At 53.1% G+C, this 24596-nt stretch overlaps 7 protein-coding genes across 7 annotated transcripts; 3 read left to right on the forward strand and 4 right to left on the reverse strand.

Moving 5' to 3' along the window:
* The first annotated feature begins 177 nt into the window (after positions 1-177).
* TrAFT101_002377 (uncharacterized protein) lies at positions 178-2554 on the forward strand. The gene is made up of 3 exons (XM_066126587.1): positions 178-570; positions 642-696; positions 775-2554. Exons 1-3 carry the CDS (start codon positions 428-430, stop codon positions 2263-2265), a joined length of 1689 nt encoding a protein of 562 aa, XP_065982691.1. The 5' UTR covers positions 178-427; the 3' UTR covers positions 2266-2554.
* Positions 2331-4210, reverse strand: TrAFT101_002378 (uncharacterized protein). The gene is made up of 2 exons (XM_024899508.2): positions 3466-4210; positions 2331-3402 (listed from the first exon to the last, which is right to left on the reverse strand). Exons 1-2 carry the CDS (start codon positions 3950-3952, stop codon positions 2735-2737), a joined length of 1155 nt encoding a protein of 384 aa, XP_024763455.2. The 5' UTR covers positions 3953-4210; the 3' UTR covers positions 2331-2734.
* A 2840-nt stretch (positions 4211-7050) lies between these two features.
* TrAFT101_002379 (uncharacterized protein) lies at positions 7051-11064 on the forward strand. The gene is made up of 3 exons (XM_024899327.2): positions 7051-8122; positions 8238-8859; positions 8933-11064. Exons 1-3 carry the CDS (start codon positions 7777-7779, stop codon positions 10839-10841), a joined length of 2877 nt encoding a protein of 958 aa, XP_024763456.2. The 5' UTR covers positions 7051-7776; the 3' UTR covers positions 10842-11064.
* A 258-nt stretch (positions 11065-11322) lies between these two features.
* Positions 11323-11676, reverse strand: TrAFT101_002380 (uncharacterized protein; the record flags this gene model as incomplete). Its single annotated transcript, XM_066126588.1, has 1 exon — positions 11323-11676. One exon carries the CDS (start codon positions 11674-11676, stop codon positions 11323-11325), a length of 354 nt encoding a protein of 117 aa, XP_065982692.1.
* A 303-nt stretch (positions 11677-11979) lies between these two features.
* Positions 11980-14916, reverse strand: TrAFT101_002381 (uncharacterized protein; the record flags this gene model as incomplete). Its single annotated transcript, XM_024901728.2, has 3 exons — positions 11980-14140; positions 14275-14660; positions 14821-14916. 3 exons carry the CDS (start codon positions 14914-14916, stop codon positions 11980-11982), a joined length of 2643 nt encoding a protein of 880 aa, XP_024763457.1.
* Positions 14917-15294: 378 nt separating this feature from the next.
* Positions 15295-15450, reverse strand: TrAFT101_002382 (uncharacterized protein; the record flags this gene model as incomplete). Its single annotated transcript, XM_066126589.1, has 1 exon — positions 15295-15450. One exon carries the CDS (start codon positions 15448-15450, stop codon positions 15295-15297), a length of 156 nt encoding a protein of 51 aa, XP_065982693.1.
* Positions 15451-21202: 5752 nt separating this feature from the next.
* On the forward strand, positions 21203-24583 carry TrAFT101_002383 (uncharacterized protein). The gene is made up of 3 exons (XM_024899288.2): positions 21203-22233; positions 22320-22884; positions 22971-24583. Exons 1-3 carry the CDS (start codon positions 22164-22166, stop codon positions 24166-24168), a joined length of 1833 nt encoding a protein of 610 aa, XP_024763461.2. The 5' UTR covers positions 21203-22163; the 3' UTR covers positions 24169-24583.
* Positions 24584-24596: the final 13 nt, after the last annotated feature.

The raw sequence follows: 24596 nt of genomic DNA on the forward strand, positions 1-24596 counted from the left end.
AGCAATTGGCTGAGCTTGGTGCTGCTAGGCGTGCTAAACGCGCTGAAGACGCGTTAATTGATCGGCGCTAGGCCCGTTTAGCATCGACGCGTAAAGTGGTTTCTGCACCTCTCGATTCAGGCGTCCGTTCATCTCGTGTCACTATGACAAAATAATTCAGCAATAAATCACTTCAACGCGCTGCTTCACGTACAACTTATATTGTCTACTACGGTAGCATCTGCCACAGGGTGCCTACATAGTACTTGGTAAAGCAGCCTTAGTACTACCTAGGTACTGCAGTATACAGGGCCACAAGCTACAGCCACAGCCCTTCTTCTGGCAGCATTCGGCTCTCATCTCCTTCTGTTGGACTTTGTCCATCCACCCCATCTCCAGGGATATCGCCTCTTCTTCAATTGTATAGTTTTTTGTTTGCCTTGCGACCATGTCCGACAACGCTCCTCCACCTCCAACGGTCGAATCGTTATCGCTATCCGCCGCAGAGACAAAGCCAGAGCGTGCTACAGGCCGCAGCAACAGCTTCTCCCAGCAATCGCGGGCGTCCGACGACTCTCAAACTGCCGCTGAGTAGGTTGCAATTTGGCCTTGGCCGCCTGTCAGATGTGCGAGATGTGTCCTGCTGACGCTGATATTGATAGCTTTCTTCGCGACCAAGAAATCCTCGAAGCCGACGCTCGCGAGGCCCTGCCTTACGTACGTCCACCTACATCAAGGCTCTATATCCCACTATACACACAAATTTATCAATTACTAACCGTTTTGTCTTTACAGAGCATCGAGACATGTACCAAGATCCTCGGTCCGCTTCGACAAAATGTATTTGCTTGTTTAACTTGCAACCCTGCGCCGACAAAGCCTGAAGATGCCTGGAACCCGGCGGGCATGTGCTATGCCTGCTCAGTCTCATGCCACGGCGAACATACTCTTGTGGAGATCTTCCAGAAGAGAAACTTCACTTGCGATTGCGGAACCACGCGCTTCCCGTCCAGCAGCCCATGCACGCTACGCATCAATAGCGAGACCAATACAAAGGGCAACGTACACTCTGAAGAGCCGGATGTGAACAACAAGTACAATGACAACTTCAAGAACCGATTCTGCTGTTGCGAGTGCGATTATGACCCCTTTGAGCAAAAAGGAACCATGTTCCAATGCCTTGGGCTGGGCACTGCCGAGACTGGAGGCTGTGGAGAGGACTGGTATCATCCTGGCTGCCTGGTAGGCATGGGGCCCAAGTGGTTTGAGCAGATGAACAAAAGCAAATCCAAGGCTATACCAAAGGAGACTGAGAAGAAGGGGAGCGCCCTTGCAACAATTACGGAAAAAGACGAGGCCCAGTCAAACAATAGCACAACAGAGGCCGCGGAAGATGTGGCAGTTGAGGATGAGGATGACGAGCCGCCGATGCCTCCTGGGTTCCCAGCTGAAGACGACTTTGAAGGGTTCTTATGTTACAAGTGTGTGGAAGCAAATCCATGGATCAAACAGTATGCAGGAACCTCAGGCTTCCTACCAGCTCTGTTTCTAAATGATCCCGCGGCTTCTGCACCGTCGCCGTCCAACGAGAGCACGGCAACAGCTGCATCCAAGAAACGCAAGGCCGAAGACAATGAGGATGAAGAGATGACAGACGCGAAGCGCATTAAGAGCGAGGACCAGCCATCAACTATTGAATCTACCGTAATGGAAGATACTGCAGTACAGCTCACTGAAGATGCTGCCAAGCCAGGAGAACACGCCGCAGAGGGAGAAACCAAGGATGGCGGCCTAGCATCGTGCAAGCTGCCTAACCTTCCCGTCGCACCCGAAGGGCGCTTCTCTCTCTTTTTCAAAGAGGACTTCCGCGAGAAACTGTGCCACTGCTCAGATTGCTACGGCAAACTCAACGCCCACCCACAGCTCCTAGAAGAGGAAGAAGTCTACGAGCCCCCTCTGTCAGACGACGGTGCTTCCCAACACGGAGGCTCGACGCACGGAAGTGGCAGCCTGCTGGACCGCGGTGAAAGCGCCTTGCGCAACATGGATCGCGTCAAGGCCATTGAGGGCGTCATGGCATATAACCACCTCAAAGAGCAACTCACACCGTTCTTCAAGCAGTTTGCTGAGAGCGGCAAGGCCGTGGGCGCAGAGGACATCAAGGCGTACTTTGCGAAGCTGCGCGGTGACGAGCAGGGTATCAAGGAGGCGGGCGAGGCTGCGGCTTCGTCCAAGGAGAATAGGGATGGAGAAGACGATGGCCGACGCGAGCAGAGCGGGTATTAGCTCCGTCTGGCTGCTAGGGATGCTACTGCTGTCTCGCTTAAGGAAAGACTGCAAAGCAGTTATAACGCACTTTGGCTTTGGTTGCCATGTAATATTATATTGGAATGACTACAGAGCTACTGGAAAACAAGAGGATTGAGAAAGCACATAATCTAATATGACGGACGGAAAGAAATGGTCCACGATACCCGTAATGTACCTTTAATGAAATATTCATGCTTTGTTCTACGTTCTCTTGGTTTCGACAGAACGATTGTCGGTTGATCAAATGTCATGCCATACCACCTGGACCTGCTCTTCTCTTCCCATTCATTACATGTATTTACAATCCATCAAAAGCCCTCTGCTCATCACTCGTGGCATCGTGATTCGGGTATACGTCATCTCCATTCTTATTACCCTTCATGTCAAGATGCCGTTGGATGCATCTCGTTCTACATCGGGTCCTACATTTCCATTCTCAGTCTCATCATCTGCCTGTTGAGCCTGTACTAGACGCCGCGCTGAGAGGCCGAGGAGGCGGTATCGGTAGTATCTGGCTGTTCGAGTCCTCCCTCTGCATAGCGATGCCACCCATCATGCCCATAGAAGACAGGTGGTGCTGCTCATCGCTATCCTCACCCTGGCTGTCAACCATGTGCTGCTCCTGGGCCGCCCGCAATTCCAGCTCTCTCAGCCTCTCCTTCTCAGCCTCGTCAATGATATCATCATCCCCGCTCCAGTACGGGTCGTCGTCTTCTAGCTCAGGCATTGCCATGCGCTTCCAAAAGCGCAGCTCCTGCCTCAGAGCAGTATCATCCACACGTCTCGCAAACCGCTCCTCATCTTCATCGTACTTGCGTCGAAACTTGCGGAGTGACTCGTTGGCGCGGCCGGCGTGAGTCTGCATCTCCCATATCTGCTCGCGCAGCCTGCTGTTCTCGCGACGGGCCTCATCCAGCTGTGCGCGGTAGGAGCGGTGCCAGGCGGCCACGTCGGCGACGTGCTTGGACTTGTATTCGTGGAATTGCTTGAGCATGAGGGAGATGGCGTTTGCGTATTGCGAGAGGAGGGCGGCGTTGGCATCGCGACTATGCTTGGCCTTGTCGAAGGACTCGGAGAGTTCTGAGATGATGGTGTCGAGATTTGATTCTTGGGCTGCGAAGCCAGTACAGATTAGCATTACACGAAGCAGAAAGGCGTGTTTCAATCACAACCCACCATTGATGTCGTCGGCCGCAGACGAGATCATCTCGTTGTTGCCCAGCCCCTGCGCCTTTGCCTTGTTGCGCACCCGCCCCAGGCCGCTGACGATGTCCTCGGTAACCTTTCTGTTGTCTGCGAGCTGCCGGCTCAGCTCCTCGACCATGCCGTAGATGTAGTTGAGCTCGGCCTGGTGTCCGGCCGGCGTGGGCGCGGGCATGACGGCGCCCATGTTGGCGCCATTCATGCCGTTCATTTGGAACTGCTGCTGCTGGTGCTGTTGCTGGAGGTTTTGGTGTTGCTGTTGCTGCTGTTGTTGAAGCTGGTGCCGCGCCTGAATCTGCGACTGTAGCTGTGCCGGTGGCTGTGGCTGCTGCTGGTGGTTTTGCTGGTGCTGGAGAATGGGATCCAAGTTGGGCGGAGTCGCAAAGTTCATGTCGCGCGTGGCTTGATCTTGGTGGAGGTTGTTAGCGAAGATCTGAGGCTCTGGGGCTCCGGCCGCCATTGTTGGGGCTTCCTTGGGCTCGCTAAGATAGTCAAAGTACCGCGACAGCTAGGCGTGGCGGCGCTGTACATTGGCCCCCTGCGAGTCCTTGCTGCTGCTAGAGGGCGGCGCTGCGAGAGACGGGACTTTTGGGCGGCAACGAGAGAGATTCGGGCTGCCAATGGCCGAGAACAATGCGAATTCTTCTCCGTCTGCTCCTCGGCTCGCTCTTTTTTTCCTTCTTCCTGTCTCAGGTGGAAAAAGAATGGGTTGCGCGCGAGACGCAAGGGGCTGCCAGCTGGCTTACAGGTGATACAGACGCGGTACAGCAGCATCTGCGTGTTACTGGGCGGGCTGTATGTACACTGACTTGTGTTGGCGGGGTCTCTGGACCAGCGCGAGCTACAATTCGTCGCCTTGCCAGCGTATCAATTCAATCTGCGCATGTATTTTATGCATTGCACGCTGTGTATTATGAATCTTGGTTCCCTGTTCATCACTCCGTTATACAAGTAAAGCGTAAAGCTCGTGCATCCCGGCGATCAAGAAGCCAATCACGTGCGATTTTCGCTGTGGAAGAGAGGGCAAGCCAGTTAACGCGGAAGGGGGGATCATAGCAAATCCAACAATCACCAGCAGAATATTAACTGGCTCTTTTTTTTTTTGTTTTTTTTTTTTTTTTAATCCTCCTTGTCCACATAGCACAGAGAGTTAGGCACTCACTCATAAAGATGGCTGCCGTGCCGAGTCGAAGAGTGGCTTCTCGGCAAGAAATAAGCTTATTCCCAGCTAAGAAACTGAAATAGAAGCGAAGCGAGCAAGGCCGCATACGAGTACCACAACATACATGTATCCTACCGCCCAAAAAGTACCAAGTAGAATATTGTTAAATAGTACCTCTAGTGCTAATCTACCGTAATGATGAGAGATGCATCCGTAATACTATAGCTATGTCAGCTAGATCGAGAAGTGAAGGCACGGATGGAGCACCACCACTTCTAGGTTAGGTGAGATTGACTTCTCTTGGTTATGCTCCACAGAGTTTACTGAACATGGTAGCAGATATTAATAATACGTTGGCTTGAAAATCTCCATCACTGAGCAGAGTTAATTGGGATACTGCTTCCTTTTGCATGTAGTTGGCGCCGCATCTCCTGCTCTATTTACGGATAAAGAAGTTGGGAATGGCATCTGACCACGCCGCAGGTACCAATTCTCCACACAGAGGACCAACATGCAGCGAGGGCAAAACAAAACAAATAGTTTATGCACATTTAACAGGCTGTAGCGTCGCATTGCAGCCCAATGACTTCGGCATAGCTAAGGCACCGAGGCAGAGCCGAGAAAAGGTGGTTAGAAGAAAAAAAAAAAAGACCCAGGCGGAATCTTGGCCTATACAAGAAGGTCAAGCCTTTCACAGCTTTCGCTCTCAAGGGGTGCCTGTTACTCGGTGCTAACAAAACTTGGTCCAGGTTTATGCTCACGTGGCGTGGTGGGATACAGCTTACAGAACATAGAAAGACACGGTTACATGTATGAGGCGTCCCTGTTGGGGAAGAAGGAAGAGAAGAAAGGAATGAAGAAACAAAACCAGATGCCGTCACCAGAGATCTCTCAGCGTTGCACCCAGGATCCCATGAGCGGAGGACCGTGACGCCAAGCGAGCCCGGCGGTTGGCGGGCGGGAAATTACCACACCCTCATTATTAGTGCGAGGGTCCAATGCGGTGCCACCATTCGGAACTTGTCGACGGCGACTGATGCTGGTGCTACCGTGCCAAGATGAAGAATGGAGCTCGATACAATTGCTTGAACTCAAAAACACCACCGCTTTTGCTGCTTTATGGATTAGGGTCGGCCGCATTCAACGGCCAAGCGGATATATCACATGCACACGGTTGATTTGATATCAGGTATCAGTTCATTGTAGGCAGCAGGTAAGCTGTACTGCCAAGTACATGTAAATTTGCTCCATAATGGTCGATATGCAACACGTACATCGGGCGTTTATGCGCCGAAGAAGAAAACAATTAAAGGACAAATGGTACCCAAAGATTGCTACCTTTGGCACGTTTGCTGGAAGCAAGGGGGATCGTCTGATTTAGATCGATTGTAGTGCTGCGACGCTGCATGAGTCGGATGATCTGCATGATAATGTGAGAAGCGACATGTTGGGCGCTTTACGTATATACAAGCAACTCCAAGAGCTGTATCGAGCTTACAGTACAGTAACATGATCAAATACTTCAATAATATCCCAGACTACATCGGACGCCCTCCATACGTGCTCTGGGGTCGCAATATTTGACTCGTGCTCATCGCTCGCCCTCGATGCTGGCACCTCATTCCGGCCGGCGGACTATTACTGGCAAGGCACGCGCTCAAGCATGAGTGCCGTATGGATATGGATATGGCTCGGTTCGCCGCCCTCTGATTCGGCCCGTTACGCGCCTGAATGGAGAAGCTGGGGTAATTAAGATGCTCCCTGATGAGATGAGGACCGGATAACCACTTTTTTCAAGAGTGCAGATGCTAGGTACTTGGTAGGTACTGCTACTACTAATACCTGCTACTATACATGATAACACTCCTTGTGCGAGCATGTGTGAATCTGCCCTGGAATCACTGCCGACGGCAGACGGGCTGCTGCACGGGGCAACTCGGTGCTAGTCCTACTTTGTAGCGTTTAGCGGGCTTTAGACCCGGCGAAAAGCAGCCCGCGGCGCATCGGGTGGCGGCTTCAGGGGGGGGAAACCTTGTTGGTGCCCTGTGCGCCCCCGGAAAAACAACACGAGAGAGGCCCGGTGCGGGGGAGTTGGGGTCGCCAGTTGCGCAGGTACAGGGCGCTTAGAGCTGCGGAAGCCGTTAGAGTTGCTGAGAGGCCGCTGGAAGCTCTTGTTGGACCCCGCTCGTTTGTATGAGCTCATGGAATTTTTTTTTGTTTTGTTTCGTTTTGCAGCATCACCCCCCCTCCAATACTGCTGCGCAATAAGAGCTTGTACGCGTTTCAGATCATGTTGCTTCTCAGCTCGCCAGCCTGAGATCGAGCTTCTGTTCTATCGAATTCCCGCCAAGCGGACACGATTCCGTCGCCGGACATGAAGTGAAGGACATGGAGTGGGCAAGACGGAACGAACAGGGATTGGCCAACTGTGCGGCTCGCTGCTCTCCCCTGGCAACCGGATCGAAATGTCTGGGATTGAGATGACAATATCCGGACGGGCACGACTCTTGTCTCACTTCTCCTGCTTGGCGCCTTTTGCTGAGACGTCGCTCAAGCCTCGTTCTCCCATCAAGTCTCCTTGCAGCAACCTCCGGTTTGCCCGTTACCGCACGCTAGACAGCGGGCTAAGAAGATCCATTGCCAACGCCTCGAACTTAGCAACCGACCTGCAGTACTTGTACGTAGTCCGTGGCTCGCGTTGGTGATCCGTTGGCATCGCAGCTCGCGCCTTGTCCCAACGGCCAACCCCAACTCGCCGCGGGCCCCAGTTGCCGGGGTCCCGTGTCTTGGAGATATGCATGATCTATGCGTGCCCCTCCTCGCTCCTCGTCTGTATCCACAGCTCCTCCGCCTCGAATTGGCCACTAACAGGAACTTGGATTTGCCATGTCGCACTCTTCTTCTAGCCGGCGTGACAGCTGACGAGCTAGGCCCGCTGGTGGGCAAGAGCATCTGACAGGGGCCAGACATCGACGCTCTCCGGCATTCAACGCTGCCTTGGCCGAATCCATCGGTTATCCGTGTTTGCGACCGGGTACAGGTATAAGCACAGGTATAGGCACAGGTATCGGTACAGGCATCGGTACAGGTCCAGGGACAGGCATAGGTACAGGCATCGGTACATGTATATATATGGGATCGCCAGCATCACCGCAGCCATGGCCGGCCATCTGGGGACCCCGAGATCCATCCCTCCTCTCGCCATCACTCTAGCCGTCGCTGTCATCATAGTCGCGATGATGCTTCACTGGAAGGCCGCCCTGTTCGCGGGGCTCACTTCTGCAGCTGCCATCTTCCACAGAGATGGAGCTACTACAGACGCTCTGGCTGATTGCCCGGGCTACAACGCCTCCAATGTTCGCGTTACGCCCACCGGCGTGACGGCCGATCTGACACTGGCCGGAGCTGCGTGCAATGTGTACGGAACAGACCTGCCAAACCTCATTCTCCAGGTCACGTACCAAACTGGTGAGTCGCCGCTGATGACGCCGTCATGTTTATGTTACAGGGCTGCTCGCCCTGAGAGCAATTGAGACCCTGCGTTGCAACGAAAGCTTGGTTCAGTGATCTGACTAGTTACCAGCGGACCGAGTTCATGTCCTTATCCAGGACAAGGGCAACCAGGTCTACCAAGTCCCCGAATCCGTCTTCCCACGCCCCGGAGGCGCAATCCCATCGCAGCTGAGCAACCTCAAGTTCAGCTACACAGCGAGCCCATTCTCCTTCAACATCACCCGCGCCAGAACCGGCGAGGTCATCTTCAACACCTCCCCAGCGTCGCTTGTCTTCGAGTCGCAGTACCTTCGCCTTCGCACCAGCCTGCCTGTGAACCCGAACCTGTACGGTTTGGGCGAGCATTCCGATTCTCTCCGCCTCCAGACGACCAACTACATCCGCACGATGTGGAATCAGGACAGCTACGGCATTCCTGCCAACTCGAACCTCTACGGAACTCACCCCTTCTACCTGGAGCACCGTGCCACGGGTTCTCACGGCGTCCTGTTCCTCAACTCCAATGGAATGGACATCCTGATCAACAAGGATGCTTCTGGCAACCAGTATCTCGAGTACAACACCATTGGCGGTGTATTTGATTTCTACTTTGTTGCTGGACCTACTCCGGTGGCGGCTGTGCAGCAGTATGGTCAATTTGCTGGTTTCCCAACCATGCAGCCATACTGGGGTCTGGGCTTCCACCAGTGCCGGTATGAATTACAAGAAATGTCCCAGTACATGAGAATTGGAGCACTACAACTAACATCGTGTGCCAATTGACAGATATGGATACCAAGACGCCTTCAATGTCGCCGAAGTTGTCCAAAACTACAGCCTGGCCAACATTCCCCTTGAGACCATGTGGACGGATATCGATTACATGGACCTTCGACGAGTCTTCACCGTCGACCCGCAACGTTTCCCCATGCCCATGATGCGCGAACTTGTTGACCACCTCCATGCTAATGACCAGCACTACATCGTCATGGTTGACCCTGCTGTGGCCTACCAAGACTACCCGCCGGCTAACCAAGGCCTTTATGACAACATCTTCTTGCTGCGCCAAAACGGCTCTGTCTGGATCGGCGTGGTCTGGCCAGGTGTTACCGTCTTCCCCGACTGGTTCTCCGCCAACATCACATCGTACTGGAACGGTCAGTTCCAGACCTTCTTCAATGCCGACACAGGCCTGGATATCGATGCCCTGTGGATCGACATGAACGAGCCCAGCAACTTCCCGTGCAACTTCCCATGTGACGACCCATATGCGGCCGCAAAGGGCTATCCTCCGGCCCCACCGGCGGTCCGGTCACCACCTCGTCCGCTGCCCGGCTGGCCCTGCGACTTCCAGCCCCAGGGATGTCCTGGCAAACGGGATGACCAGTCTCAGAAACTGCAAATCAACGCAGGTAGCGGCAGTCTACCCGTCAACTTGAAGAGCAGCTCCTCTGTTTCCAACAACAAATTGGGTGACCAAAAGGGCCTGCCCGGCCGTGACTTGCTCTATCCCAAGTACCCCATCCACAACAAGGCCGCCTACCAAGTCTCGTGGAACTCTGACAAGGGCGGTATCTCTAACCACACCGTCAACACTGATGTCATCCACCAGAATGGCCTCGCCATGTACGATACGCACAACCTCTACGGTACCATGATGTCCTCAGCCTCGCGCGATGCCATGGAGTCTCGCCGACCAGGTCTTCGGCCCATGGTCATCACTCGCAGCACATTCGCCGGCGCCGGCTCAAAGGTCGGCCACTGGCTGGGAGACAACATGTCGCAGTGGAGCTACTACACCGTCTCCATCCGCACCATGCTGGCCTTCACCTCCCTCTTCCAGTTCGGCATGGTCGGTTCAGACGTCTGTGGCTTCGGCGGCAACACCAACGAGGAGCTCTGCGCTCGATGGGCCTCCCTCGGCGCCTTCAGCACCTTCTACCGCAACCACAACGACCTTGGCAACATTGGCCAGGAGTTCTACCGATGGACATCAGTGGCTAACAGTGCCCGCAAGGCCATTGACATCCGCTACCGCCTGCTCGACTACATCTACACTGCCATGTACCGCCATTCCACCGACGGTACCCCGGCAGTCACCCCTATGTTCTTCAAGTACCCGAATGACCAAGCCACCTGGGCTCTGGAGCTTCAATACTTCTTCGGTCCGGGCCTGATCGTCGCCCCCGTCACAGCACAGGGTTCCACCAGTGTCAGCGTCTACCTGCCAGACGACATCTTCTACGACTGGTACACGCACGCTCAGATTGTTGGTGGCGCCACAAACCACCTCATCACTGGCGTCGACACCACGTCCATTCCCCTCTTCATCCGCGGCGGTGTCATTATGCCTCTCCGCATCAAGTCCACCAACACCACCACCGAGCTGCGCAAGCAAAACTTTGAGCTTCTTATCCCGCTCGACGCCTCTGGCTCTGCCTCTGGCGAGCTCTACCTTGATGATGGCGTCTCCATCAATCAGAAGGCCATCACCCACGTCACCTTCACGTACACTAAAGGCCTCTTCATCCTGGGCGGCAGGTTTGACCTCCGTGTGCCGTTTGTCATCTCCAAGGTGACCATTCTAGGCGGCTCAACAGCTGCCCTTAAGTCCAATACTGGAGCCAACAGCAATAGCAAGTCTTTCAATGTTAACTTGCCCCTAAATGGTCCTACTTCCATCAGAATTGGTTAAAGGTATTGTTTCATTTTTTTATATATATACTTGCAGATTGTTTTGAAATCTGGATTTGAAACACTGGGGGAGACTTCTCACTGGCTTCATCAACTTATGAATATATAGTTGTGGCGCTTTTATGCCCCAAGGGTACTTCATGTATATATAGTATATTGCTTTTTTTTAAAGCATAGTACGATTATGTTTTCTTGGAATATGAACAACTAGCTTTCCTCCCAACTCTTCTTCCTCAGCGAGTAATTCTGCCGTTTCGGCCTTCTCTTGCAGATGAATACGTATCGCGTTATACAACAAAGGGCCTGGCTGAATAAGAGAGAAAAAAGAGGACAATGTCCTTGCCAATCTCGGGATAATGGACTGTAACATTGTAATATTCTTACGTCTACCCTTCTATGGAAAAGGAACAGAGGTCTACAAGCCGGCCCTATAGATGATTATTCTTTCATTCGAGCTCCGTCCAGCATTTTTTTTTTTTTGTTCAAAAGCCTGTATGCTTGCTTGTATTCTTCTTTCTTCCCACCCAGCTATCAGTTTTGTTTGGCCATAGAATTCTTGGAAAATGAGCACCGCTCCCGTATCTGTGAGAATAATCCTCCGTAACTCCGCTTCTGGAGAGCAAAAGGTTGGAAACAATAGAATGAGAAACAAGACCCGCTGTATCACTGATTGATGCCTTTCCGATGAATTTCAATCTTACAACGCCACCCATGAGAAACAAAGGAAAATAAGACGAGTATGAAAAAAAAAAAAAAAAAAAGATGGAAAAACAAAGAAAAGAAAAAAAGAAGGAGAAGAAGGAGGAGAAAAAAAAAACCTGGGAAGCCAAAACCATATATATAAACGCCGTTAATAGTAAACCTAGGCTTCAGAGCATTTGATGATGAAGTTATGCACGGGAGTGACAGACGAGTCAAGGAAATAGAAGAATAAAATGAGATGCAGGACAGAGATTCCATCGTCGTTGCTTTCGTTAGTCATTCTCGGATTTGTATAGGCCATATGGAATCATGGATGCATGCACAGAGAGATCTGATACAACGGCGGCAGTGACGGCCAAGTATTCGTAAGCTAGTCACTTCAGACAGGTAGTAAATAATCCGAAGTTCTTGCTCCTGAAAGGATTTAGCAAAAGGGCTCATCCTTCTGCCATTAGCGTATCTTCAGCTGGCTTAGCTTCCATTACAGAAGTCTCTTCTGCAGATGACGCATGTTCTGGAAGGGAGAGAGCGGACTCTTTGTGCTCTACCGCTGGCTGAGTATGGACGGCGATACCATTATTCATGCCACCGTTGCTGCTACCGGGGAAAACGCCGTTTGTGGCGCACAAACGGTACTCGCCATCGCTTCTCAGCTCAATGATGCCTTCGTCAAGAGCCCATTCTGCCAGCAACTTGTCGATGCCCAGCCGTTGGGCTTCACCCTTCTCCATGTGCCGCCCCACATGCTCAGTCCACTCATCCCACGACGTGGGCCCCTCGAAAACGGCATTGCATTCTTTCCTGGGGCAAGCTGACTTTTGAGGAGGGTGCCGTCGAGTGACCAGGCATGACTGCTGCATTTCTTTAACGTGAGCGTCCCACTCGGCCATCAGCTTGCTATCGCCCTTGGCAATTGTCCTTTTGATCTGGAAAGGAGCGTGCATTCGGCGGAGATGCTGCGTGAAGAGATCTTTGCGGTTGAACTCGTTACCTTTGCCCTCCATCGCGCTCTGCGGGCAGGCAGAACAGCAATAGTATGTCAGACAGAGATGCTGCGAGGCAATGTGACGTTTCCACTCGTTCTTTGATCCAAATGTACTGGCACAGCCAGCAAAGGAGAAAGCGCAAGGGAATGGTCGTGTATGGGCGGCGGCGATATGTTTACGGAGTGAAGACGTATCTTTGAATGGTGCGTGGCTGCAGTGATTGCAACGCGTCTCCTGCTTGGGAAGAGACCGCCGCGGCGCCTTCATCCGCAAATGTGAAGCCGAGTCCACAGCCATGGCACTAGCAGTTGCAGCTTCGACGATATCGCGGGATGAGTTTGCCTCACTGTGTCTCGATTCGGGGATGCCATCTGGGAGCGTTGTCCGGTGTTGCCGCACTGCAGGAAGTACTGGAGATGGCGGAAGCGCAGAAATTGGGGGAAGTGGAGGGAGGGCAGGGAGCGTAGTAGGGGCAGCAGGGACAGGAACAGGCGGGTGAGGAGGAGGAGGCCCGTCGTCGCCTCTCGGCCGAACATGGCTCAGGGCCTTGAGCTGTTCTGCGGCTTCCTGCATCTCGGCAGAATCCTCGACGTCGTCCTTTGGCTTCATCGGCGCAATGTTTCGAGGGGTGGCCGGCGTATACGCCGCACCGGAGGGGCTACTTTGTGACCTGTATTCAAGACCGTCGCGGGCCGCTGCATGAAGATACGGGTCTGGCTCCCGTCGAGTACGCGAAGGTGTCCCCGCCGCCAGCTCTCTGGCCTCCAGCAAGATGCGGCCATCCTCTACTTCCTTGGCAGACGGCCGGATACCGCCAGGCCCCACCAGTTTTTCATACAGATGGATCATGTTGTGAGAACTAATGTAGCCCAGGAAGCAGCAGACTTTATCATGCTGGACAACATTCCATATGGAGTGGGGCATTGATATCAGCAGCATGGTGGGGGGGCCAAGGAACATGCCCTCGACGGCAATGGCAGCGCTGAGGGTCGGCTTGTTCTGCAGCCACTGGTGAAAGTAGGACATATCTGGGCTCGCATCCCCGACGAACGTTGTGCAGACCAAGATCCGAGCCTCCTCAAATCGGAGGTCAGCGACGGAGGCTGCGTCGATAAGATTGTCTTCACGAGCGCGACTGTTCTGGCCGCCGTCTGGCACATCCACGCCATTCAGAGGAGGCGCCGGCGCTCTGCCTACCATTGATGCCAGCATCAGGCTGTGTCCCTTTGTGGGCGTGAGGGTGAAGAATATGGGCATTACGAGCAATGTAGTAGGAGCTGTGGCGGGGCTGCTTGCGTTTTGCTGTTGCTGTTGCTGTTTCAGGACGCAAATCTCTTCGTGTAGTCTCTGAGCGCTGAAGGGCTGCTGCGCGCTACTCAGCTTATGGAGCGATTCGACTAGATAGGAGGTGAAGGAGCGTTGGCCAGGATCGTCACGAAGCTTGTGCTCTGGCGAACAAGCTGCAATTGCCTGTTTCACGCCGTGGCTGCCGGCAGCTGTAGAGTCCGGTTTGGCACAGGTATCAAGAAGTAAGAGGATGTCGGACTGGGCATCTTCGAACAGACATCTCACACCATCCCATTTGAGCTTGGCAGCATCTTCGCGTGCGTTGCTAAACGGACAAGCAAAGTTAGAGACGATGGCGGATTATAGCGAGCATTATACAAGGGTAGAGGAGAGGGGAGAAGGGGGGAGAATGTGAGAGGAGCTTGGGTTAAAGAGCGCCCCAAATGACTGCAGACTCACCAGGCCCAATACAGCTGTCCGTCGGGGCCGGCATACCCATAACCAGCATAGTATATGATGAGGAGATGGTTGGGCCTTGCGTTTTCGAGGAAAGAGGCCATCTGGACGCCGAGCTTAATGCTTGGATTTGGTACGGTGGGAATCTGCCAGCGCTGTGTGTTGAAGCCATACTGTTTCTGTATGACCTGCTCCATCGAAGTGACGTCCTCGTCTACCGTACGGTCTTCCTCCCAATTTAAGAGCAATACGGATACGTCGCTGTGAGGCGGACGCTCTGTCTGGCGCTGTATCAGCATGGCAGCATCCTGCAGATGGCGCGCAAAGGCCTCGAAGTCTTGTCGTTCAGCAACCGGAACATCGTGGACGGCGTACGGCTGTTGTTGTGGCTAGACATGGATGACCGCATGCGTTAGCAAACGATGCAAGATGCAGAAGCAGCAGTAGGGGAAGAGGAGGAATTATAGAAGGAACAGGCAAAAGGGAGATGGACAGAGATGGTGAGAGAGCGAGACTGGCGAGGCAGTTGGAGAGAGATGCAAGGCTAACCGTCTCGTGAGAATACTGCGCAGCAGGCTGAGGATTGGGGGCTGCCGCAGTGTTGACTTTGGGAGCCAGCTTCCGCTTTTTACTAGACGGTTCCATGGACGGGCTCGGCGGAGGGCACGGCGAGACGAGGGAGACGAGGAGACGAGGAGACGAGCAGACGAGCAGATGAGCCGCAGAGGCTCTGGAGACGGCGGAGGAAAGTTTTCCGGCTGGGCGAGGCCTGGACTGCTGAATTGAATGCAGACACGACAGCCTCGAGAGCGTAGCAGCAGCAGCGACAGAGAAGCAGCACGTGGCAATTGGGGGAGGATTGGACGATGGAAATGAGGCAACAGGAGCAAAACGACGGCCGGCTGGGAGAAGCAGAGATGAGGTGAGACAGCAATAGAGGACGAGGGAGTAAGGCTGGCCTTTTTTTGGGGGGGTGGGAAGAGGGGACCGGCGAGGGAGTGGTCCAAGGCTCTGGCGAGGCTGTCAGTATTTGCCAGTGCTACGGAGCACCTCAACGTATGAAGTCAGTCGGTAGGGGCTCTGGGCGCTGGGGCTGGGGGCGTTCCAGGGAAGGGCCACGCCGCTATATTTTAGTTGGCGGGCCGCCTGGCTGTGCAGGGCCTCAGCAGCGGCGCCCATTGGCCGGTAGCCGAGGTGTTTTGACGGGGACAGCCCAAGCCCGGCTGAGAGACGCTGGCAGACGAGACGAGAGGCAGAAGCGCAAGGCCCGGCCGGGCTGGGCTAAGCAGCGCCGGGCTGGATTGGATTGGGGATTTCTGGGTCTTGGGCTGGCTGGCAGTCCGGCTGGTTGGCTGGCTGAGCTGCAGCCGCTGCATTATTGGATGGATGGATGGATGGATGGATGCCGGCTCGAGGCCTCTGCTGCTGTACGGCACAGGCGCTGGTTGATGGCCGGCACGAATCGAATTGGCTGGTGGCGGCATGCATGCAAGTGCCGCTCTCCAGCGTACAGTACATGGAGGGAGGTAGCATGACATGGATGACACGACACGGCAGCGTCACTCGCACGGGTCACTCGCACGCTCTGGCTCTGGCTCTCTGGGGCCTGTCCCGGCCTTGTCTATCTGGATTGACAGGCTATGGAGACATAAGAGGCTCGAAACGAGTTGGCAGTCACTGGATTGCATCAGGCTCCGGGTTTGGCGTCGGCTGTAACAGCTGGTACCCAGTACCTGCACGGCAAGCGAATCGCCAGGTACCTGCTCCAGGGCCCGACATATGCACGAGTAGCATGTACCTCCGCAGCGCCTGGCTGCTGAAGGATTAGCACAGAAGACGAGGAGGGGGGCGGCCGGCGCTATTTGGATGAAACAGTGCAAGGCAAGGGTACTGAGAAGAGGGCATGGGCGAGCTGTGACATTTCTGTTCTTTTTCGTTCTTTTCATTCTATTCCGGTTACTATCTGGATTTAAACTTGAGCCTGCATCTCGCTGCCGGCATTGGAACTCTGTGCTGTGCCTTTGCTGTACTGCAGTGCCCAAGAATTGAAACCACATGCAGTACCTACTGTAGGAGGTACATGTGTTTACCCCTCTAGTACTGGTAGCAGTACTTGTTCGTGTTGCTGAAAATAGCTCCAGTCTGCACAACGGCCTGTATTCGTGTCCGTCTGGCGTCTCTTTCTGCCCCCAAAATATTCAAAGCCATTTCACACATCACAGCCAGTTGATGGCTCGGCTCGGCAAATATCCCTTACCTTGCCTACTCAAGTAGCATTTGCCAAGATAGGCACTCCGTATAAACTACTCTAGCTTCAACGCCTCCATGCCGGTATGTATGGACCATTAAGTAGTCCACATGCGGGTGACAGCAGGCACTACTAAGCGCAGCACATATTTAAGCGTCTCGAGCTGCCAGAGTCAGAAGCCAGCCGTACAGATGCCCTTCTAAGCTCAATGCCATCTTGAACACATCAGCATATCACACTTGTAGCAAAAGTGCGGAGGTACCTGCTAATGTACCAGTGAGGAATTTGGATGAGACGCCCAAGTGTCTCTGCCCAACACGCTGTCGTCGTGTTTGCGGCGCGGCAATGCGCAGCTTATCGCCTTAGTGGTATATCGATATATTTAGCAACGACAGCCAGCCTGCATGTATATACCAGTACTGCCTCTGGGTCTGGGCAGCTCAGCCGTGGACAATCTCAATCTCGTCTGGCGCACTGACAGCCAGCCTCGAGACTACACGTAACACATGTGCTGAGGCCTGGTGTTACCCATCTTGCAGAGTTGCCGCACAAGGGCTGCTGCTGTGCCTCGCTTGATACGACATTGAAGCTACTATTGAGTGTACTCCGTACATGTAGTCTATGTCCAGTCCTTACCTGTATGTTTTATGTGCCACTACGACGTGGACTTGGTCTATGTACCTTAGTATCCAACCCAATAGTTCTTCAGCAGCAAACAGAGAGTCAGTCAGTTCCCAGGACCGCAGCCCCGGACTCACGCACCAGCTGCTGAACAGCAGAGAGAGCTGAAGGGGGAACAGAACATGAAAGAACACCGGCCGTCCCAAACTAGTCGCGCGGCGAATTGGCCGCCGGCCTGCGTGGGCCGCGCGTTGCTCGATTCGTCGCCAGCGCAGCCGGCCTCCTAGCCTCGACAGTCAGCCCGGCGAATCATCTCGCAGCCTCGCTCGGGACTGCCAAAAGGCGAGGGGCGTCCACCGCCAAACAAAAGTGCGACCCTTTCAGTAGAGGCGAGGATGCCGGAGCCTGACTGCACGTTCTGCCATTCGGCGTCGGGGCCTTCTTCTAGACTGCGCTGGGCATAGTGGGATGGAGCTGCCAATGTGGCGGGCATCATCAGGGTGTCTCGGAGCGGCTCACCGGTTGATTCTTTATACGTTACTGCATCAGTCCATTGGGAAAAACGAAACGAGAGGGGAAGAAGTGGGAATGACGGATACGGCGGCCACTCCAGCTGTCGCAAAGCCCGCGCCGTCCCGTACCTTGGGACCAGTGGCGACGTGAAGCAATCCGGGCATGTGCACATGTAAATGGGCATGGCGCTTTTGTCTCTGAGCTTCCCGTTGGCGACGTCTTGGCTTAGGAGTCGCATTTGCTACTGACACCCTACACGTAAAATTACCTACCTGCGGACATGGCTCAAATATGTCAAGACTTTTTCGCAGTCTCCCGGTATTGGTGCCAGCATGTTGCAGCCTACATGTATGTGCCTACTCTGTGCCCTCTGCACGCCATTGGGTTTTTCATCTTTCATACCTTGTAGTGTGTTTATAGGCCATCTCAGGTCACATGAGTACATACAATGTTTTTATTCGTGAGGTGATGATGCCATCACAGACACGCGGTGCCGTATAAGTCGCAGCGCTGCTACGGAGCCGGCGGTTAATGTCGTTCATGTGCCGGCGAAATGCAGCTCAACTGAGACAAGAATCCCAGGTCCCATCGGTGACGCCTGATAAGACGGGATGGGGACCAAAAAAAAAAAAAAAAAAAAAAGAGGCTTGCACTCAGAGCTGCAAGTAGTAGAGCGGGACGGGGACGAGCTTTCAATATCCCCTAGCTGGATGCAATGCAGAAACAATAGAACAAAACTCTCCAGATCCCTGTGGCGAGTTTTCAGCTCGACCCAGCACAACTCGGTCCATCTCCGCCGCCTTCTGGAGCGCCACAGAGTCGCATTGCACCTGATCTAGGCGATTGGGATTGTGCTTCGTAATCTATTACGGAAGAACAGCTTCTTTCAAACCCGTAGTTTATTTGTACTCGTTCTCGCATGCAGCTGCCACCTCACACCACAACTATATGTATCCTACAACCTCTGGCTGCAGGCAGAGGAGGGGGGGATAAGGCCACCATTCCTGGGCTTTGGAATACGACAGCACGCGCGCGCGCACTCACACGCACAGAGAGCAGCCTCGTACCCACGAGTAGTACGATTTCCTTCAGCCTTGAATGAATTGATAGGTACGTCTCGTGCCTTCTGCAGTGGGGCGATATGTACTGTAACAGGCCTATGTGTGGAGCACGTTGCGGCGTGTTGCCATTCGTACGGCTTCAGCGTCTCATTCCGGCTTCCATGGCCTAGTACTATTGCTACTAGCAGTACTACAGTACTAAACTATGTAGTTTTTGTATCGGCCTATTGGCTCGGCATTCTCTTACAAGCAGTATTAATAGGACTTTGGGAATTTGTAATCTCTTGGCATTGGCAATCAAGAATGACATGTTCATCATCGATGGCATGCAAAAAGTACGCTGTAACATTACTTCCTCCATCTACCTCGTAGCCACGCAGGTAATGGGTCGGCCCTCTGGAAGAAGACTCAATTGTGACGACAGGAGAAGGACCTGCACCGGAGATTGGAGAAGAGGATAGAGGGTCAATATTCCGACTGGGGCACGCTATGGATATTTCTATAACTGTGATACGAGTAACCACTCCTACTCCTACTAGTGGTAAAGTCTTTCGGAGAGGCAAATATATCTCCTTACCTACTAGACTACCTAATGTAATACGATAAGTCGCTAAAGTACCACTGCCGTTATACCTCACGCTTTTGTACTAAATGATTCGAGCTTGGTGCCATTCTTGTCAGATTCTATTTGAAAAGGAAAAAAAAAAAAGGCGAAATATACCAAAGGCATCGTCAACTGGAATGTTTGTGCCCCTATTAGCCGTGCAAGCCGTGCAATACCTACCTAATAGTACACAAAGGCGGTGAAATTGGGTCGTACGGCGAGGCTGAGCCACTGACTCGGGGATCCGAATTCCCACAAAAACGCGAGGTGGCGATGCATGAAACGTTGGCGTATGAACAGCCGCCGAATCAGACAATGCCATACACTTCCCGAGCTTCTAGTGGTTGACGCTCCCACGGCTATTTGGTTCCACGTTACGGGCATTCAGACATTTAACAACACAAGAACTTGTTCAGCTACAAAAGCTCGCCACCACGCCCGAGATGCTAAAAATTGTGGCGCCTACGCGTAATTGACTTCGTCAGCCACAGTTGTAAAAAGGCATAGAAGCGCCAATCACCAGCCACATTCCTATTTTTATCCACGCCGCTTCTCTCTGGATCCCGCCCACCCAAACTGCAGGGACAATAAGACCGCAAGGCTACATGCAAAGCCTTTACCTATACCTGCCTATCTACCACGGACATTACTCACTCATATTGCTGCCGCGAATGTAAAAATTATTGAAAAGGTAATACTGTTTCAATGCATTTACGTACGGAGGACACAGTCTGGGTACCTCATGATTACACATGCCAAGGGCAGCACTTCTCTAGTATATCTGCGCCTCCTCGTAACGCCAGCGCTAGAGAAAGGAAGTCATCCTTGCTCACGCTCACCGGCTTTTTGCCTCTGGAATTAAGTTTCTGGTGACGGAAGATGCTCCTTTACGCATAAATCTTGTGGCACGAAATCTTGACGTAAAGCAGTTTGCAGGTGAATGTTGCGTTGAGTTCAGTATTTGTACTGTATACATGTTTTCTGTATACATGCGCATGCCTCATACAAGTAAGGTACAGTGTAATGCTAGCAGACTGGCTACATACGGGAAGTGGTGAGAAAGGGCAGCATGTCACAATCAATCTAAATATATGGCGCCCTTTGCATATCCGTGGCTTTTCTTCCTGTTGGTATCCCCTACCGCCCGTAATCTCTTTATTGAGCGCGCACGGGAGGCGCAGCTTGAATGCGTGTAATCATGACATTCCATAGAAGGCCCTTTTATCAGCTTACTTACAAGTACATGTATGTACTGCCTCTGCTTTTGGCAAGGTATGTTGTGGAATAGAGATGCGAAGATGTACTTACTAGTATATCCACGCTCAACCAGCATCGACTATTTTGGCACTTTGTGAGAGCCAAAGTGCTTCATAATGCAATAGAACGAAAGGCACTCCGTATTGGGAAAACGGGATTTGGCATCTCAGTCATGGCATGGCATCACGTGGCGCTCTCCGTAGATCGTCTTGCTTTGTATCCGCCCAATCTGCACAGCCCCAAAAGGCTCAAAAGCTCCCCCCACGAAACAAACCCCGAGAAACACACACACGGGGCTTGCTTTTCCGTCTCTGGAAGCTGTCTCTGCCTAGCTCGATGACTACCAGAAGGAGGCTGCGCCGATCGACCCACAGAAGGCGCTGGATGAAGGGTTTCTGCGAGTAGAGGTATTCACTTTTGAGAATAATCCACCAGCCATCAATAGACGGAGCAGGCGAGATGAAGGGCAAGAAGAGTGAATGATAAGATGATACGATGATACCAGCGCCCAAGCTGTCACATTACTTTAGACTTCCCTCGTGACGACAACTGGTAAGACTTGGCATCAGTGGCCTCTTGCTCGTGGGCTCTTGGGCTCTTGGCTACAGGCAGAAGTATTACTGGTAACTCCTCCATGCCATCAGCCAGCCTCCCACTCCATCTCGGCTTCTCTCCGCTTCTTTGTTTCCATCTCGCGTTCGGCCCCTTTCCACGGCTCCCGGCCTTGAGATGCAATGCACGCAGCTCGCCGCAAATAAACCTCCAAGATGACGGACAGCAAAAAGCCTGATGCCTTGCTTGCATGATGTCGCCCTCCCGCGCGGCAGCTTCGGTACTTGTAGCTTCGCATGACCCGGCAAGCCCGTTCCTGATCTTCGCTGCCCAGCGGCGCACGCACAGCCGTTCGTCTCACTCTCTAGCCAGCCCAGGGCGCTGTCTGGAAGGGTCCACAGGCGCCATGAAATCCGCCAACCCGCTGGGCGGAAGAGCCTAAAGGACCCTGTGACGTTTGCCTAGTGGTTCTTCGGCGCTGCGCCCCTCGCTTCGCTGGTCCCCTCCATCCCTGAAAGAAGCTACTTTCGTATATCCGGGCGATTGCGTCACGGCACGTTGGATTATCATAAATGAATCATTGAATGACGGCCAGATTTGTAGTTTTTCTTAAATCTTTTTTTTTCTCTTTCTCTCTTTGTCCTTTTTACTTTCCGTACCGGCTTGGGTGACACATTATCCACTGCGCCTCACGATACATTCCTCGCGAAGCTTCAACGTTTTCGATTTCTGCGGACCTCAGATTAATCCGCATTGCGACGGCGACAAAGCGACACCACCACCAAAAAAACCAGCGCATCCGAACTTAGCGGGGGCCGATTGATAAAGCGCACACCAAAAAAAGCGGCGGCCTCGACGCTTGGGACGTTTGATACATAAAGTTACACTTGGGCGACTGCGCTCGTTTGGGTCTTTGCGCGCTACATTCTCGACGCAACTCTTGCTCGTGAACTGTTTTCACCCTCCACCTCGAAACCCGGCGGATCCTTGGTATTGCGCGCACATCGACGACTGTTTCGCATCAACAATCGCACATATGATGGACTCATATGGAGTCCGGAGGTCGGACACCACCAAAGGGCCGCCTCTGCGCATCTTGTCTCTCGGTACGGGGAACCTCTGCTTTATTTGCTTCTATGGTTTCGCGACCAGTGAAGAGCGCTGCTAACACTAACACACATTTTCATTGTAGACGGAGGAGGTGTTCGAGGCTATTCTATGCTCATCATCATCCAAGAACTCATGCACCGAACGTTCGTCGAAACCGAAGGTCGCGCACCTAAACGACACGAAATCCCGAAGCCATGCGAGCACTTCGACCTGATCGTCGGCACAGGCACCGGCGGCTTGATCGCAATCATGCTGGGCAGGCTACGGCTGGACCTGGAGACTTGCAAGGAGCTGTACGTTCGCATGACCAAAATGGTGTTCGAGACGGACAAGACTATCGCTGGTATCCCGTACCGATCTACGCTCTTCAAGGCCAGCAAGCTTGAGGAGGCCATCAAGCAGGGAGTCTGGGAACACACAGTCTATGGAAAGGAAGGCAACGACCACGAGGTAGAAGTCGAAAACCCCCTTCGTTCGTCAAGTCGCTCAAGCTCAGGATCCGTAAAGCGGCACACTAGCAACGCCAGTACCCTTAGTTTCAGCGCACGCCACCCTTCCGGCCAGGTATCGACTCGACCGGCTATGAACTTGAAATATGGAAACGGGAACGCAAGATTATACGACGCCCGAGAGAATAGAACTAAGACGTAAGGGATACAAGCCAGCCCCTCCCGGGTTATCTTTTTTTCCATCTATATAATCTCCGAGACCAAGGCTAACATGAATAATACAGCGCTGTAACAGCAATGTACAAGGGATCCTCGCGAGGCTCACCCCCAGTAATGCTGCGGTCCTACGATTCACGCAAAGAGCCCCCGCCAGAGTTTGACTGCAAGATCTGGGAGGCTGGACGTGCAACTTGCTCAATCGGCCTGGCGTTCAAGCCTGTCCAGATTGGCCAGTCAATATTCCACGACGATGGCGCCGGCACTTTCAACCCCGCACCCGAGGCTCTGGATGAGGCAGTGATTAACGAATGGCCAGGGCGAGAAGTGGGAGTGTTTGTCAGCGTTGGCACTGGAAGACGGCCTCGCGGGAGCGACGGAAACCAGCAAGTGTGGTACGAGGGATTCCTGGGCGAATTTGCCGAGGCGCGAAGAAAGATGATCTCCAAGATTGAAGGCTGCGAAAAGATTCATGAGTACATGATTCGGGAGCATCTGGCAAAGCGAGGCGTCAACATTGAAAACTACTACCGCCTAAACGTCGAGGTGGGAGTGGGCGAGTTTGGCATGAATGAGTGGAACCGACTCAGTGAAATCAGCACCGGCACTCGACGATATATGTCGCGGGAAGACGAGCAGACGATGATCCACGGCATTTCGACAAGGCTTGCCAAAATCCACAGAGCAAAGCTCCGCTGGGAGCGAAACTCTGTCAACGTGCCCGAGCTGGTCAAGTCGACTTCAGAAACCAACTATGAGCAACCTTTTGCGGTCGAGCTGCCCGGCGACATGCCGGCATCCTTTGCACACAGCCCACAGAGCCCACCGAGCCGCTCGTCGTTTGATTCTGCGCCAGACAGTCTACACCTGCAGGCAAATACCCTGTCGTCGCCCCGAGTCTCTGGCGACCATATCCGACCAGGCACCGGGCACTCTCGCTACGGACGGACCCCCCCTAATGTGGTGGACATGTCGTCTCCCAGCCAGTACAGGATTCCTCAGTTTGCCGACGACAAGATTGCCATTATGGGCCCGGACGAGGAGCCAAAGTATCCGGCACCGCTGTCACTCAAGTCGCCAGTTCAAATGGAGCCGCCGGCAGTGCCCGCAAAGATGGCGCCGCCGTTGCCGCCAAAGACGCCTATACATGAATATGGTCACCGGCCGCGAGACTCGGAGACCTCGATCCCACCTTATCCTCTCGACGATGATGACGGCCCGCCTCCCATCAACATGGCACGGAAGCCAGAGTATCTGCAGTATTAACAAGTGGGCAATAAATTAAAAGAGTAGGGAAATAATGGCGTTCTGGATATTAAATTGGTGATACGATGAGGGGTATGATTGAGATGCTTGTTTCTTCTTCTTCTTCTTCTTCTTCTTCTTCTTCTTCTTTTTTTTTTTTTCTTTGTGTATATTTCTTACTTGGTGTTTTTCTTCGAAGAGAGAGAGAGAGGGGGTGAGAGAGGAATTGGATCTTTTGAGTTGTTACGACTATGTCTTGCTTTGATACCATGGGCAGCGGAGGCGGCAATTCGAATATAAAATAGTCTTTTAGGGAAAATGAAATAAGCCATGTATAGCTTTTCAAGAATTATGAAACGAAATTCAGAAGGGTAAACCCACGTACTCTGGCCTGGGTGAAAATATGAGGATGGACCTGACGGTCCGCCATACCGCGTTGATGCCAATTT

The sequence above is a fragment of the Trichoderma asperellum genome, chromosome 2, assembly GCF_020647865.1.
Source record: "Trichoderma asperellum chromosome 2, complete sequence".
NCBI lineage: Eukaryota > Fungi > Ascomycota > Sordariomycetes > Hypocreales > Hypocreaceae > Trichoderma > Trichoderma asperellum.

Bases quoted from the DNA above. Each gene is read 5' to 3' on its own strand.
- TrAFT101_002379 (XM_024899327.2), top strand. From the start codon at position 7,777: ATGTATATATATGGGATCGCCAGCATCACCGCAGCCATGGCCGGCCAT. The intron at 8,123-8,237 runs GTGAGTCGCCGC...ACTAGTTACCAG, and splicing joins CCAGGTCACGTACCAAACTG to CGGACCGAGTTCATGTCCTT. The intron at 8,860-8,932 runs GTATGAATTACA...GCCAATTGACAG, and splicing joins CTGGGCTTCCACCAGTGCCG to ATATGGATACCAAGACGCCT.
- TrAFT101_002383 (XM_024899288.2), top strand. From the start codon at position 22,164: ATGATGGACTCATATGGAGTCCGGAGGTCGGACACCACCAAAGGGCCG. The intron at 22,234-22,319 runs GTACGGGGAACC...TTTTCATTGTAG, and splicing joins TCTGCGCATCTTGTCTCTCG to ACGGAGGAGGTGTTCGAGGC. The intron at 22,885-22,970 runs GTAAGGGATACA...TGAATAATACAG, and splicing joins CGAGAGAATAGAACTAAGAC to CGCTGTAACAGCAATGTACA.
- TrAFT101_002377 (XM_066126587.1), top strand. From the start codon at position 428: ATGTCCGACAACGCTCCTCCACCTCCAACGGTCGAATCGTTATCGCTA. The intron at 571-641 runs GTAGGTTGCAAT...TGATATTGATAG, and splicing joins GACTCTCAAACTGCCGCTGA to CTTTCTTCGCGACCAAGAAA. The intron at 697-774 runs GTACGTCCACCT...TTGTCTTTACAG, and splicing joins CTCGCGAGGCCCTGCCTTAC to AGCATCGAGACATGTACCAA.
- TrAFT101_002378 (XM_024899508.2), bottom strand. From the start codon at position 3,952: ATGGCGGCCGGAGCCCCAGAGCCTCAGATCTTCGCTAACAACCTCCAC. The intron at 3,403-3,465 runs GTGGGTTGTGAT...CTGGCTTCGCAG, and splicing joins TGCGGCCGACGACATCAATG to CCCAAGAATCAAATCTCGAC.